Raw genomic sequence first — 16,576 nt, 5'->3', positions numbered from 1 at the left:
GTATTTCAATACTGCGTTAGACTAATTTTGAAACATTTTAAAAAAGTCTATCCTAAATACACAAACAACTATATTGATGTCATTTATTGTTTAAATGTAACTGTTATAGCTATTCATTTTATGTGATGATTAAATATTTTAACTAATTATTTTTACGACTAACTACAAGCGCAAGCGCACAAGTCATAACAACGGCAGGCAAACAATATGGTGGAAGACGTAAATATTTGGGCCTAACAATTAACAATTCTATCCCTTTACTTCAACTATGTAATATGGGTAAATAAGTATAGGTCATCTTATTCTGTTCTATACGCTGTTGATTTTCAAATAAAAGATAATGCCCTTGCACTATTTACAGCTGAATTGTCTCTTTAAAGTTAAATTGTTTATTTTTTTAAACTCTGACTGTCCATCTGAAACTATTGAGTCTGTGTTGACCGCTAAGAATGCAGAGAAAGAATGATTGAAAGTATAAACATGAATCCACCAATAGTGATTCAATAGCTTAATTCAGTTGTCAATAATATACTATATAATATAAATATTCCATGCATGGACATTGGTGAAGAGAGAGGTATTGGTCACTAGATCTGCTAGAAAAATAAATACTTCTCTTCTATATTCAATCATATTCTATATTATTATTCAGTATTATTGTATCAGTACTAACCCTTGCCCTGTTTTAGCTTACAAAAAGTTCACACAAAAAGCATTGTTTTCTAACTCTTCAGTTGTTGGTTCTTCTGCACACATTCTAATAATGATAATGATACCAGCTACAAAATGGGTCACTTTAACCAGGCAGTGCTGGAACTCTAATTAACACAATAGGCTATCAAAAATGTTATGCTTATTCAGAGAATCCTCTGATAGTTATATTACACTTAGATTCAAGAGAATATATGTTTTCCATTCACTATTATCAAAGTTTTGTACTCTGTTCCAGCTTAAATAATAAAAATGAGTGATCTAGACAACTCTGATGAAATTGATGAGTGGGACAAAAAAGAAGTTGATGAAGAAAAAGATGAAGAGAAATATGATGAAGATGAAAAAGATGAAGATGAAGCTCAAAAGTTAGATGATTTTCAAAACTCTGAAGGAAATTCTGATGATGAAGAAATAAGACCAAAAGAGTATTATGCAGATAGTGATGAGGAATATGCTTTGAACATAAAGAATGAAAATGAAGAGTATACAGAAGTTATTTCTGCCCTTCCTCCTAAGATTATTAAACAGGAAGAGAGCCAGGTAGAGGTCTCATCTAGTCCAGCATTCCAGTGTTTAGATCAGGTAATGTGAGTTGCAAGTCACTTGAATAATGACATAATTTTCTCATATACTATTTCAGTAATTGTAATTTTATGTTGAGTATGCAAAAATTTGATTGTCATAAACTGGGGATAATTTTTTAAACTCATTTGGTTTCCAAAATTTTAAGAGTGAAAGAAGTTGGTTAGCTATATTGTGCGATAGTGAAAAAAATTGATACATTTTAGAGTTGTGTTAGACTCAGAGACGTTACTTCTGATCAAATCATTACTTAAACATAGAAACTCAGCAACTGTCTTCTTGGATGATTTGCAACATTTATGTAATAAATAATTTTGTGTTTGTTTCTTTATTAAAGTTATTTTTAGAATTATAATATACGAGCCAATCCGCGGCGTATTATACGCCACTTTTTATTTGTTTTATTTTCTACTTTTCAATAATTCATAATTTGTGAATTCGACAGTACCAACGCTGCCACTGAAAATATTTGATTTAAAACACTATCAGTAGCTCGTTAAGGACGATAACCCCCCCTCCTTTACCCAACCCCCCCCCCCCCCCTGAAAGGAAACTCCTCTTAGTTACCTCCCCTAAGTTTAAAATTGTTTCAAACTAAATTATATGCCCCTAATAGCGTCACTAAACCCGGCTCTACGTTTGTAAACATTTAGCGTGAACCACAGTTCACCAGACCATGTAGGAGTGGGGGTGGTAGGGAGCGCGCTTACAGCTTGGTGTTTTCTATCGTCTCCAAGAAGAGAATTATATATATATATAGATGATCTATTTGACATGACCTTGCTAAGAAAAGTTGGGCTTTGGTTTAAACAAATTTTTGGGCCTTTTCATTAAACAAGAGGGTTAATATTGTTCTTGTTTATGTTTTAACCAATCACATCATTTATGATTAAAAGGAGTGAAAATGTTTCTTTAATTCAAACATTATTTAACATCACATGTGTCTAAAATACATTGTGCTATGCTAGTGTATTGTTATTGATAAAGCAACTAAATTATATTTAATCTTTTTCTCAGCTTTTTCAAGAAGGAAAACTCTCCGGTACAAAAGTTGCATTTCTCAAAGCCAAATACACAGAATTACATGAAACTCTTAAAAGGTAATTTTCTTTTGCTTATTTATTCTTTTACCCAAATCAAATCACCTTAAAAGCTATCTAGAGGTAAAAGGTATTGTATAAATAACCTGTTTTTAATAGGACCAGAGAAAGTGAGGCACGACTTCTGCAAGAAGCAAAGAAAAGTACCAACGAACTTGACAGACAGTTTATAGAGCTAGAGAAGGGAGACCACTTCCCTGAGAACTCCAACACTGATGTGTCCAAGCTGAGGGAGCAGTTACTGAAACACAACAATGATTTGGCTGAAGCCGAAGAGAGACAATATCAGCTTGAGTATAAAATTGAATGGTAAAAAATTTTACTCTCTAATGATTGTTTACAATGTTTTTTTTTTTATAGGATACACATTTTCTTTAGTTATTTGATATATTCTTGTTTTAACTTACAAAAAAAGCACACTTGTAGTTTTTTTACAAGAATTTTAATTGTTTCTATATCTTATTCTTTCAGTCTTGAAGAGGAAAAGAAAATTGTTCTAAGGGAGAGCAACAGGTTGCCCAAACAAGGGGTGAGAATTCTGACCTGTTTTTATCTGAAAAGTTTTATTGAAATAGCAGCTCTTAAAAACTACATAGCTTTAAAAACTACATAGCTTTAAAGTATTAAAAGTGACTTCATGTTTATAAACCTAAGTTTTTGTTGTTTGTTTACAAAGGAAATTGAAAAGAAAATTAAAGAACTGCAGGCCGGAGCTGAAGAGCTGAAGAAGGAAGTTGTCAGTAGACAAAATGAGTCAAAAACATTGAAGGAAGATTTGGAGAAAACAAACCATCAGATTGCTACTGATAAAAAGGAATACGAAGTCTTATCAGAAGAGCTGGAGAAGTTGAAGGTATGTAAACGTACGAAACGTAATTTATTTTTTTTAACAGCTCAACGTTTTATTTTGTCAATGTTATTTATTTTCTTTAATAGTTTTACTTTTTTTTGTCAATATAATTTCTTTTTCTCTAATAGCTTAACTTTTTTTTTTGCCCATATAATTTATTTTCTTTAATAGCTTTACTTTTTTTTTTTGCCAATATAATTTATTTTCTTTAATAGCCTAACATTTTTTTCCAATATAACTTCTTTTCTTTAATAGCTTAACCTTTTTCCCCAATTTTGAATCGTGAAGAAAATGTAAAAACTGCTACTAACTTTTATTAAAGATAAACTTTCCTTCACTGGCTTAGTAAAAATGTGTTTTTAAAAATAAAACAGGCAGAACTAGTTCAAATCAACACCATACCAGGTCAGACAGCTAAAGAGGCAGATAAAATCTTGAGACAAAAGAAGTAAGAAAATACATACTTGAAATTTTAATTGATTTTTAATTTGACCTTTAGTAATTTAAAATAAATTGAATAAGGATTGCTTCGAAAAGTGCTAAAAGTGACACTATTGGTACATTCAGTTTTTAAAAATATGTATGTATGTGTGTGCGTGTGTGAATTCAACATTTTCATTTCATTTTTATAACTATGGTTCATTAGTGTACGAAAAATTTTTTAACAAAGAAATAATTGTTTCGTGGCTTTTCCCCATTTGCTAGTGCAATTTACGTACAACTGGAGGCTTTGAATGCAGAATACCAGGAGTATGTTGAGATTGTGAAGAACTTTGAGAGTCAGCAAAAAGTTTTGAAGGATGAGCAGTTTGAAGCTGAGACCAAACTGAAATCTCAAAAAGCTGCCTTAAGTGAGAAAGAGAGGGACCTGGCGGCTTTGTCTAAAGATTACGAGCTGGCCAAGGAGAGGGAGGTCACTCTCACAGGTGACAGGTGCGCATACAGTTTTTATTTTAATTGTTTAACTAGTTTATAAATTATAGGTAAAACTGTATTGATACTATTAAACTAAAAAATTAAAAATGCAATAAAAAATAAAATCATTAAAACTATGTAATATTTATTAGTAGAGTAAAGTTTCCCTTTCAAACCTGACGGTCTATGGGGCAAGTGAAGTAGAGTTCACTTGTTTCTGTGACCTCGGAATATGAAGAGATAGTGTGGTCAGCACTATGCCCAGCCGCCTTTACTTTCCCTAATGTGAGTTAGGTACCCATCAGAGTTGGGTGGACTCAGGGACGGTCTACTAACTTGAACCCGGATTCGAGACTAACGGGTTAGCAGTCCCGCTCTCTACCGCTAGACCACTCCGTCCCATATTGATTCAATAAATTGTTTTTCTAATTTTGTTAACAGCTGTGGTAAACATTTAAGTATCAGTACTAAATGTTATATGTAGATTACGCCAATATTTTATTACAATTTTTTAGGACAAGTCTTGATCTGGCACTCCGACACATTCAAAATGAGAGAAAAACCATGCATGATCTTCATACAAGGAGGTTAAAAGAGAAGGAAAGAGACTTGAGGAGCTTAAAGAAGGCTGAGCTGCAGCTGAAGGTGGCAGAGGAGAGTCTCAATCACACCAAGTCAATCTTTGAGAAAGTCAACTCACAGGTTTCTATGTTATCATCATAAGTAGGCAGAGTATTTATCATTGTGATGAAGTATTTCAAATGGAAAAACATGTTTAACAACATGCTTATAATTTATTCCTCAGGTGAACAGTTTACCTAAAGACGACGGGTCTTACTCTAAGACTAAAGCTGAGCTAGAGAAGGATGTTGAGCAGGCTAAGAGAGCACTTGCACAACAGGTAACAAAAAGTGATCACATTATAATTTTTTAAATTCCATCCCAAAATAATTTTACTACACCCCATCCTACCACAATCACATAGTAATTTTTAAAATTCTATCTTAAAATAATTTAATTAAACCCAACCTTGTTCTTGGTTGGACAAAGGCTATGGAAGCAAATCCAAAAAGAAAAGCAGGCTGAAATCGGAGTCAATGGCCTCAATGGCGCATAACTAGTTGACACGTAACGCTTAATTGTGTTGGAGGCGTGGTCGAGTCGGCTAAAAGCTCATGGTTGATAAATTCGAACAAAGTCTCGAGTTCAAACCTACTGGCAGATAAATCTCGATCCCCTTCAACACTAATAATTAAGAACGAAGAAGAAGAAGAAGAAACCCAACCTACATAATAAACTTATCAGTTCTACCCCACAATAAACAAATCAAAGCTGTTCCTCAATAATCTTATTAAATACATTACACAATCTTTTCAAAGCTGTCTCTGTATCACAGAGTAAAATAGTTTAATTCACATAGCACATTGAACACAAAATAATGCAGTGGTCCAAACATTGGCATGTTTCTTCACTCACCAGAACTCACTAACTGCTGTTGAACATGTCAAATTAGAAGCCAGCGCTCAGGAAGAACAGAACTATTTATACTGTCAAAGTGATTTGAGGATTGAAGTGGTCGAACTGACCAGGTTGGCTGCTATTAAGGTAAATTCTAGAAGAAATTAAAATTATTATATTTATTGCAATTTCTAAACCATAATGAGTAGCATGCAATCTACATACTTTGTGGCAAGTGGCTATAGTCACAAACCTACTCTATTTTACTGTAGTGATTTTGTGTGGTTTTTAAAAATTAAGTTTATCTTTTAAAAAACTAGGCAGATGAAAGGGAACAGAAGGCCAGAGATTTCATGAAAGCTGAGACCAAATATCACAGGGCAGTCGAGGACTTAAAGACCAAACAGCTGCAGATACAGGATCATCAGAAAAAATACCAGGAGATGCAAATCAAGTAGGTCACAGACGTGTTGGGGTGTTCATGATGCTAGAAAAACATTTCTTGCATTCTATTTTAATTTATGAAATTCTGCAAGTTTAATTTCTCCTGAATGGTTCTCCTATTGATTTATTTTTATGGACTTGAAGATTTTGTTGGGCAAGAAATTTTCCTGTATTTTAGGCTGAAAGAGTTTGCCCAACTGTACGACATAATAAAGAATGAGAGGAACAAGTGTGTGAACCTGATACAGACCTCCACACAGAAGGCGGCAGAGATGAAGGAGAAAATTAAAATATTAAACAACGAGATTGAGATTTTACGCACAGCTGTCATGCTGAAAGACAAGTACATGTTTAACTGTCTTTGTGATAAGCTTTTGTCTAAACTCAGCTCTGATTACTCATTAACAAATGTAAACTGTCTTTGTGATAAGCTTTTGTTCTAAACTCAGCTCTGATTAAAAAAGTAAAGTTCGCTTTTCAAACCTGATGGTCTATAGGGCAAGTGAAGTAGAGTTCACTTGTTTCTGTGACCTCGGCATTTGAAGAGATAGTGTGGTCAGCACTATGCCCAGCCGCCATTACTTTCCCAAACTTGAGCTAGGTAACCATCAGGGACGGTCTACTGACTTGAACCTGGATTTGAACTCGAGACTTACTGCTAGACCACTCCGTCCCAGCTCTGATTACTCTTTAACAAATGTCCTCACTGTACTCAGCTTGTCTACATTGAGCAAAATGTTTCGGAAGCTGAGCAAATTTTTTTTTTTGGAAATTAGCTACTTATTAAGTTGAATAATTTTGAAACATCAGATAGGAATACTGCCTAGGGTGTTATATAATTTGAGCTACGGTTGAAATGCTTGAATATTTTAGGCCTTTACAATCTAGGTTGTCTAGTGGTTGGAGTAGTCAGGCAGGTGAGCACATGGCTGCTAACATGAAAGTCCAGAGTTCAAACCCACAATCATCCAATAGTGTAATTAGACTAAGGAGCCATATTATTTTATGTGTAGTATACAGATTTTAAAAAATATTGTTTATTTATAAACATTAAATGTATATTATATCAGGGCACCTGTTTTATTTATTTACATTTATTTATTAAATTTGCTTTTACCAGAGATCTACAAAAACAAAGACTAAAACGGATGAATGCAATTGTGATGAGAGACTCCCTCAGGAATGAGGTGGCCAAGCAGAGGCAGCTGGAGGAAGAGCTGAAGGAGAAGAGGGATCAACAGAGGACAGACATGGCCAAGCTGAATGTGATGATCAATCAAGGGGAGGAACAGATGATCAAGCTGAGGAAAAGATATGAGAGAAATGTACAGCACAGGAATGACAGGTTAGACAACTCTGATTTTGTTATGTTGTTAAATATAGATGCAAGGGAGATTAATCAGTTTAATATGATGTGTTTTTAAAAAATGCATTTTTTTAAGGTAAAGTTTAGTTCAAATTTAATGTTTATATTATTTTATTTCATAAATTGTCAAGTTAATCTGTGAGTAACAGAGTTAGGAAAAAGGGAAGCAACCAAAGAAATACCAAACACATTAGGAAATCAAGAATTATGATGAACATACAATAAAATAATTTTTGGAATTTAAACATTTGTTTTTCTTTTTTATGCCTGTCTTCCCACAGGCTTTGAAGTTTGGTGCTCATTTATCTATAAATTGCCAATGATTTAAAAATTTTTTTTAACATTTTAACCTTTATGATTGCAGGGGCATCAAATTAATTGAAAGAAATGAAGAGGTCTGTGTGTTCTATGAGAGAGTCAATATTCAAGGTGAAACCTTTTTTCCCCTTAAAACAAAAATTCAAATTTTTAAAATATAATTTGTTTTCACATCAGTTTTATAAAACTATAATTTTAAAATGTGTCTAGATCAAATGATAAGAAATGGCGAGGTGGAGCTAAGTTTTCACATCAGTTTTAAAAAACTATAAAATTTAATGTTTGTGTTCAGATCAAATGATAAGAAATGGCGAGGTGGAGCTAAGTTTTCACATCAGTTTTAACAAACTATAAAATTTAATATGTTTGTGTTCAGACCAAATGATAAGAAATGGCGAGGTGGAGCTAAGTTTTCACATCAGTTTTAAAAACTATAAAATTTAATGTTTGTGTCTAGATCAAATGATAAGAAATGGCGAGGTGGAGCTAAGTTTTCACATCAGTTTTAAAAAAACTATAAAATTTAAAATGTGTCTAGATCAAATGATAAGAAATGGTGAGGTGGAGCTAAGATTTCACATCAGTTTTAAAACACTATAAAATTTAAAATGTGTCTAGACCAAATGATAAGAAATGGAGAGGTGGAGCTAAGTTTTCACATGAGTTTTATAAAACTATAAATTTAAAATGTTTGTGTCTAGACCAAATGATAAGAAATGGCGAGGTGGAGCTAAGTTTTCACATGATTTTTATAAAACTATAAAATTTAATATGTTTGTGTTCAGATCAAATGATAAGAAATGGTGAGGTGGAGCTAAGTTTTCACATCAGTTTTAAAAAACTATAAATTTAATGTTTTTGTCTAGACCAAATGATAAGAAATGGTGAGGTGGAGCTAAGTTTTCACATCAGTTTTAAAAAAACTATAAAATTTAAAATGTGTCTAGACCAAATGATAAGAAATGGCGAGGTGGAGCTCAAAAGTCTGGAGGAGGAGATCAGGTTCTTAGAGCTACAACAGCAGGAGATGAAGAGGTCAAGTCACTTGTTACATAAAGCTGTGCCTGGGAAACTGAACCAAGAGAAAGAGCTGGTTACCTTACAAATACAAGTAGGACAATTTTTCACATTAAAACATTACAGAGACAAGTAGGACAATTTTTCACATTAAAATGTTACAGATACAAGTAGGACTATAATTACATTAAAACTACACTAAACTTGTTGTAGAAATATATCGTTGTGCATTTATTTGTATTTTATTTTTTTACTAAACTATTAGATTTTATGTCTTAATACAGGTGGTATAGAAAATACAAAAATTAATTAAATTTGTAGTATATTAATAATGTAATGGTCATTTATACTAGTCAAGTAAGTTAACATTTTAGACCTGACAATAAATAGGGCAGGTGATGTAGAGTTCATCTGTTGTGACGACAGAATATAAAAGTGTAGTCTGAGCAATTCTATGGCTGCTTTTCCCTAATATAAGTCAGTTACCCATCAGACCTGGGTGGACACAGGGACATCTTATAGACTTATGTCTGGGATCTTAACATGGGACTTTTGTGTTACCAGTCATGTCCTGTACCGTCCAATCCCGTACATTAGATGCAGTTTTTTTTTATTTTAAAAAAATCTTGGATTGGATGTGTGATTTTTTTAAAATTTATTTGAACAATTCAGCTCCAACAGTGCCAAGACAGGATGGTGGAGCTGGAAAAAGCTTTAGAGAACCCGTACGATGAGAGCAGGGTGAGGTACCTGACAGGGAAGGATCCGACGCCTGGTGAAATACACAACAAAGTGGAGGAGGTCTGACCACACTTTGTATCAACATTTATGTTGGTCATTCATTTTTTAAATGTTTTAAACAATTTTTTTAATATTTTGCTATTTTATATAAATAATAACCAAAGGGTAAAAAAAATAATGTAGTTTTAAAACAAAAGATACTAAATACAAAAAAAAATTCTGTAAGTTGAGTGAGATGACATTTACAATTTTTTGTGAGATGACATTTACAATTTTTTGTGAGATGACATTTACAATTTTTTTGTGAGATGACATTTACAATTTTTTGTGAGATGACATTTACAATTTTTTGTGAGATGACATTTACAATTTATCGTAAGATGACATTTACAATTTTTTCTTTGTTTATGATGTGTAACAGCTGGAGTCTAGGTTGGCGGAGAAAGAGGAACGTCTGCTGGAGAAAGATTTAATTTTTGAACAAGTTGAGAGGCTGGTGGCTCGGACTGGCAACAAGGCTAAGGTTGGGAAGGACGACACGTTAAACTTGGCCAAAAGCGTAAGTTTGGTCTTTTCTCAATTGTTTGGTTTTGTTGTTACTTTTTTGGTCTTTTTGGTACTTTACCTCATTCTTTTCTTAAAGGTTAGGCATGATTTTGGTTCTTATCATATGTTAAATAAATGTTTGATATTTTCCTAATAGTTGTGTGTGATTTCAGTCTTTTTTTGCTTTTAATGCATACATTTGGTATCATCACAAATTTAAAGTTTAGTCTAGATTTTTCTAATAACTTAAGTTAAATTAGGTTTAAATTTATGGCTGATTAAGCCTTTTCTTAAATTTTTGTATAACCAAACATTTGGTCTTTCCTCAATGTGTGATGTCAGTTCAGTCTACTTTTTTTTAGTTTCTTTGCAAGTGTTTACACATTTTTCTTTTTCCTATGTCATCATTTGATATACTTGCAAACTTTCACTGAAGGTCTTTTATTGGTTTTATACAAATCATTATTTCTTGTCTTAGAGGTTTTTTTTTTAAACAACATACAATTTTCATCTCATCGGCATCGTCATTCTTTTTTTTTTTGCTTCCTTCATCTCTTGTTACTCTTATCATCAGCTTTTATCAGCTCTGTCCTATTTCTTCAGTCCCCCCCCCCCGTTCCCCATCCCCCCATATGCCAGTATTCTGGTATCGTCCTCTTTGTCATTTCCCCTGGGGGTTCCATATCAAGGCCTGTCTGACAATGTGTCAGTATCTTCAGTGCATAAGACAAATTCATCACCATCTTCTATCCAGGATTTGTGTTTCTATTACACTTCATACATCTGTCATAGTTTTAGATTTTCATCAAATATTCATCAAATTTTCATCATCTTTTCAAAAAAAATTTTTTATCAACATTTTCATCACATTTTACCACATTTTTGATCAATATTTGATACATTTTTTGTTAAAATTTCACCAATTTTGCTTGAGCAGGTAAACAGCATTCAAACCAAAATCAAAGAGACGACGCGCAAGATGATGGCCCTGGTGTCTGAGCTCTCTATGAACCAGGCTCTGGCCATGAAGCTGCAGCAGGAAGTCAAAGAGAAAGAGGCTCTGCTGGAGCACTGCTACATGAGGATGGAGAAAGGGGAGGCGCCTCTGTCAGAGTTTGAGATCGAGTGGGAGAGAGCGTTGAGGGATATTGAGAGGAGGATCCAGGAGGGAGAAGCGAGGAGACTGGTAAACAAATTCACTCTTTCTTAATATTAGTAGTGTAATAACGTGGTCAAATGGTAGAGCGTTTGGCTGCTAGCCTGAAGGTCTTGAGTTCGGATCTTGGTTCGGATTTGTGACTGTAGGACGTCACTGAGTCCACCCAGCTGTATTGGGTAACTGATTTACATTAGGGAAAGTAAAGGCGGCTGGACATAGTGCTAACCACACCATCCCTTCAAAAGGGGAGGTCAAGAAATATGTAAGCTCGACTTTATTTGCCCAATGGATTGCTAGGTCTCAAATTGTTTAGGTTACCAAACACTTAATTAAGTAAAATTTTAATGATTAGTCACAATTTTTAAATTTAAAGTTTGTAGACTAAATAAATTATGTAATTTAAAATATAAACTGAAATGTTTTCACAGTGTTGAATTAAAGAACTTTCTTCAATATGGGGATTTTCTAATTTTTAAATTATAAGTAGTCAAAAATGCCTATAATTTTTACTTTTTTGTAGTAACCCATATTGAATCAAATAACCTTTTTTTATCAATTAACTTTTGTTTTGAATTATTAGTAATAGTAATTAGAAATTAAAAGTATTTATTAACAATAAGAATTTAATTTCATTATACGTTAATCTTTAATAATTTATATTTCAAGAAATCGTGAAATATTTTAAAAATAATTTAGCCTCTACTTGACAAGAAAATATTATCTTTCAGATGGAGCAAGAAGAAGAACAATACAGGTTAACTGGGGGCATGTACACAACAGCCGAGCCCCGCCCAAATGCTTATATTCCAGAGGATGAAACAGAACTGCCAATCCCCCGACCTTATGGCTCAAATGCTCCATTTAAACCCACAGAGGCAGGTTCAACCATGCGACACATAAGGAAACCTGTTCCAAAACCCATTGAAATTTAAGGAATGTTAATGTAAAACTGTTCTTCTTTATAATTGAAGCAATAAATATACCCAAGTAATACCAAAACACAGTGAAATTTAAGGAATGTTAATGTAAAACTGTTTTTCTTTATAACTGAAGCAATAAATATACCCAAGTAATACCAAAACACAGTGAAATTTAAGGAATGTTAATGTAAAACTGTTTTTCTTTATAACTGAAGCAATAAATATACCCAAGTAATACCAAAACCCATTGAAATTTAAGGAATGTTAATGTAAACTGTTTTTCTTTATAACTGAAGCAATAAATATACACAAGTAATACCAAAACACATTGAAATTTAAAGTGTTTCAATGTAAACTGTTTTTCTTTATAAATTAATGAAGCAATATTTCATTAGCAAAAAATGTTTTTAAAATTATATTTTTTTTAAAGTTATACAAAATTGCCAAACATATTTTTAAAAATATATGAATTTAAAACTTTTTTGATATTATCATTAATATCATGTTCAAATAAGCCAAAACAAATCAACAAATTTTTCTTTCTCATTTCCTGTGATATTTTTACACTAGTTAAAATTTGTTGTTTAAGTGTTTGTAAAAATTAACCACTTTACTTTCAGCTGTTTTTGTTGCTATATTTTAAAACAAACTGAGTGTACATTCCAGAACTCAAAAATATTTTGATACATTTTCTAGCATTACTAACTGGCAAGTGGATTTTAGCTGTTTACAACTGTTTCTTCCTGTCAACCTTGCCCAAAATCCTGGCGTATAGTTTTATAAGTTGACACTTTTTAATTGTGTTCTTGATGGCAATACATTCTTCCATCTGATCTAAAATAAAGTTTAAAACTAAAACATTTCTGTGAAACTTTAATTGTAAATATTAATTAAATAAAAATAACTTCTTTGTAAGCTTGTGATGCATGTCATTATAAAGAACAGAACATATATTACACATTTTTTCTTAAATTGTTTGAATGATTTAATGCATGTTTAGTATGAAGAATTAAGAATGTTTGTAATAGAAATAAAAGTTACACAACATGTAAGATGACCAAATAATATCAAGGGGACACTAACCTATTTTTACATCCTTATGATTTTTCTCTCCTAGATTTGGCAACATTAGTACTCCATTATTTGGTCAGAAAATATAAAGTAACTTCTTGAGGGTTGTACAACAACAATCTATTTCTTTTAAAGCAATAGTTCATATTGGTCAAAAACTATGAAAATAAATATATTTGATTTTAAATGTATTTTTTTTTGTATGTTTAAGCTTAAGTACTTATTTTTTAATATTGTCATATAAAATTCATATTATGAACAATAAAAATAGTAATTTGTTTATTAATAAAATAAACCGGGAGTGATCTCCCCTAAACTTTCTCAAATATTCTAATATACAACTAGGAGGGATGGCAACTCAGGATATAGACAATATTTGTAATCCATTTTTAATTACTTAAACTTTTTATAATAGAATAGAATCTCGTAAAAAAAAAGAATTGCACACCAAGTGAACGCCTAATAAAATGTGCATAATAGTGCGGGATATTATTAGTACTTTATAAATTTACATGCGTTTTTTGAGAAATCGGAAATAGCGTAAATTAGTACTTCCGGTCAATGGAAATTACTCAAAATTTGACAGAAGGTAGAGAATTAGATCTTTTACTTACATGTGAAATTTCATTTATCTATCTGAAATAGTACTCAAGTTATAGGCTTTTGAAAAATTCAAAGTCGAAAAAATACCACTTCCGGTTATCGGAAATCCCTCAAAAGTTGATCAGGATCTACGATTTTGATAATATACTTATATATGAAATTTCATCAACCTAGCTGTAACGGTACTCAAGTTATCGTGTTTACACACACACACACACAGGCAAGATTGCAGAATTATGTTTTTCCGTATCAGTGAGGTGTAAAACGTCGAGATATGCAAAAAACTCTATACCAGTAAAACGTATCACATCAATACATTTTAATAGTTTTTTTTAATAAACTAAAGATAAAAAAAAGGTAAGATGAATTTAGGTTTTTAAAACATGTATAGTAGCCTACACTATTTATTCTTTCCTTTTTGTTAATTTTTAATTAATTAAGCCAAAATGTTTGCTTTGTGATGTTAACTCCAAATAACAATTGATCCGCTCTCATAAAATCAGTGCACACCATATCTTCTAACTGATCAATGCTTACTATTTAATTTTGTTATCTCCCCTTTTGTTATTTAAAAGTATAGTGATCCTTAAATTTTTATTGAGTAATTTAATATTCAATTCGATGAAAATGAGATTATCTTGCATTGTTATCAAAATTGACTGCTGGGAAGTTTAAAAGAGATTGTTGCATCAGAAAAAGGTAAATACTGAGATGCTAAATGTGACCACAAGCCAAGTCAATAGGCAGATGTCCACACATAGTAACCTAAGAAAAATCTGGTAAAAATTAAATGTAGTCCAGGTCTTGTTAGGGCAGTTTAACCGTAGAAGAATTGCCAACATTACTAACATTTTTATCCAACCAATCTGTACTGAAATACAGAAATCAAATCTTACCATTTTTGAAAACAAGTTGACACTGTAGCTAATGCGAAACAACAGTTGCGGCCCTTAGTATTTTATACTGGTTTAACTTGTACTCTTACTCCATGAACTAAAAGATATGGCAGTCACATAGTTGGCTTACAGTGATGGCAATGGGACCAGCAGACACATGGCCTTCATCATACTGCTGGGGTGTGTAATGTGACAATGGGTGTGTAATGTGACATGGGGTGTGTCATGTGACATGGGGTGTGTAATGTGACATGGGGTATGTAATGTGACATGGGGTGTGTAATGTGACATGGGGTGTGTAATGTAACAACGGGTGTGTAATGTGACATGGGGTGTGTCATGTGACATGGGGTGTGTAATGTGACATGGGGTGTGTAATGTGACATGGCGTGTGTAATGTGACAATGGGTTGTGTCATGTGACATGGGGTGTGTAATGTGACATGGGGTGTGTAATGTGACATGGGGTGTGTAATGTGACATGGGGTGTGTAATGTGACATGGGGTGTGTCATGTGACATGGGGTGTGTCATGTGACATGGGGTGTGTCATGTGACAATGGGTGTGTAATGTGACATGGGGTGTGTAATGTGACATGGGGTGTGTAATGTGACATGGGGTATGTAATGTGACATGGGGTGTGTAATGTGACATGGGGTGTGTAATGTGACATGGGGTGTGTAATGTGACATGGAGTGTGTAATGTGACATGGGGTGTGTAATGTGACATGGGGTGTGTAATGTGACAATGGGTGTGTCATGTGACATGGGGTGTGTAATGTGACATGGGGTGTGTAATGTGACATGGAGTGTGCAATGTGACATGGGGTGTGTAATGTGACATGGGGTGTGTAATGTGACAATGGGTGTGTCATGTGACATGGGGTGTGTAATGTGACAATAGGTGTGTAATGTGACATGGGGTGTGTAATGTGACAATGGGTGTGTAATGTGACATGGGGTGTGTAATGTAACATGGGGTGTGTAATGTGACAATGGGTGTGTAATGTAACATGGGGTGTGTAATGTGACAATGGGTGTGTAATGTGACATGGGGTGTGTCATGTGACATGGGGTGTGTCATGTGACATGGGTTGTGTCATGTGACATGGGGTGTGTAATGTGACAATGGGTGTGTAATGTGACAATGGGTGTGTCATGTGACAACGGGTGTGTAATGTGACATGGGGTGTGTAATGTGACATGGGGTGTCATGTGACATGGGGTGTGTAATGTGACATGGGGTGTGTAATGTGACATGGGGTGTGTAATGTGACATGGGGTGTGTAATGTGACATGGAGTGTGTAATGTGACATGGGGTGTGTAATGTGACATGGGGTGTGTAATGTGACAATGGGTGTGTCATGTGACATGGGGTGTGTCATGTGACATGGGGTGTGTCATGTGACATGGGGTGTGTCATGTGACATGGGGTGTGTCATGTGACATGGGGTGTGTCATGTGACAATGGGGTGTGTAATGTGACATGGGGTGTGTAATGTGACATGGGGTGTGTCATGTGACAATGGGGTGTGTAATGTGACATGGGGTGTGTAATGTGACATGGGGTGTGTAATGTGACAATGGGTGTGTAATGTGACATGGGGTGTATAATGTGACATGGGGTGTGTAATGTGACATGGGGTGTGTAATGTGACAATGGGTGTGTAATGTGACATGGGGTGTGTAATGTGACATGGGGTGTGTAATGTGACATGGGGTGTGTAATGTGACATGGGGTGTGTAATGTGATACCCAAGGACGTGTAGGTCAGAAACGGACAGTACATAACTCAGCTGTTGCTGAAAAACTAACATGGCCACCATAACAGAAACCTGACAAATATAAAAAATGTACCACCTTGTTTGCATACTTA

General features: G+C 33.8%; 1 protein-coding gene across 2 annotated transcripts; it reads left to right on the top strand.

The window, feature by feature from the left end:
• The first annotated feature begins 163 nt into the window (after positions 1-163).
• LOC131955659 (coiled-coil domain-containing protein 146) lies at positions 164-12,757 on the top strand. Of its 2 annotated transcripts, none has more exons than XM_059319852.1 (20): positions 164-279; positions 950-1,296; positions 2,314-2,396; positions 2,496-2,705; positions 2,868-2,925; positions 3,073-3,249; positions 3,621-3,694; positions 3,952-4,179; positions 4,677-4,863; positions 4,967-5,062; positions 5,641-5,766; positions 5,940-6,073; positions 6,242-6,406; positions 7,184-7,408; positions 7,794-7,858; positions 8,695-8,858; positions 9,437-9,565; positions 9,927-10,064; positions 10,989-11,237; positions 11,939-12,757. In XM_059319852.1, the coding sequence occupies exons 2-20, from the start codon at positions 964-966 to the stop codon at positions 12,140-12,142; spliced, it is 3,045 nt and encodes a 1,014-aa protein (XP_059175835.1). In that variant the 5' UTR covers positions 164-279; positions 950-963; the 3' UTR covers positions 12,143-12,757. The 2 variants fall into 2 exon arrangements, with proteins under 2 accessions (XP_059175835.1, XP_059175836.1); XM_059319853.1 differs by lacking the exon at positions 164-279 and adding an exon at positions 443-577.
• The last annotated feature ends 3,819 nt before the right edge of the window (positions 12,758-16,576 follow it).

The sequence above is a fragment of the Physella acuta genome, unplaced genomic scaffold (genome assembly GCF_028476545.2).
Source record: "Physella acuta isolate Inbredline_101_S28 unplaced genomic scaffold, ASM2847654v3 ptg001091l, whole genome shotgun sequence".
Classification (NCBI taxonomy): domain Eukaryota; kingdom Metazoa; phylum Mollusca; class Gastropoda; family Physidae; genus Physella; species Physella acuta.
Note: the sequence above shows the minus strand (reverse complement) of the source record. Positions and strands in the feature narration are given on the sequence as shown.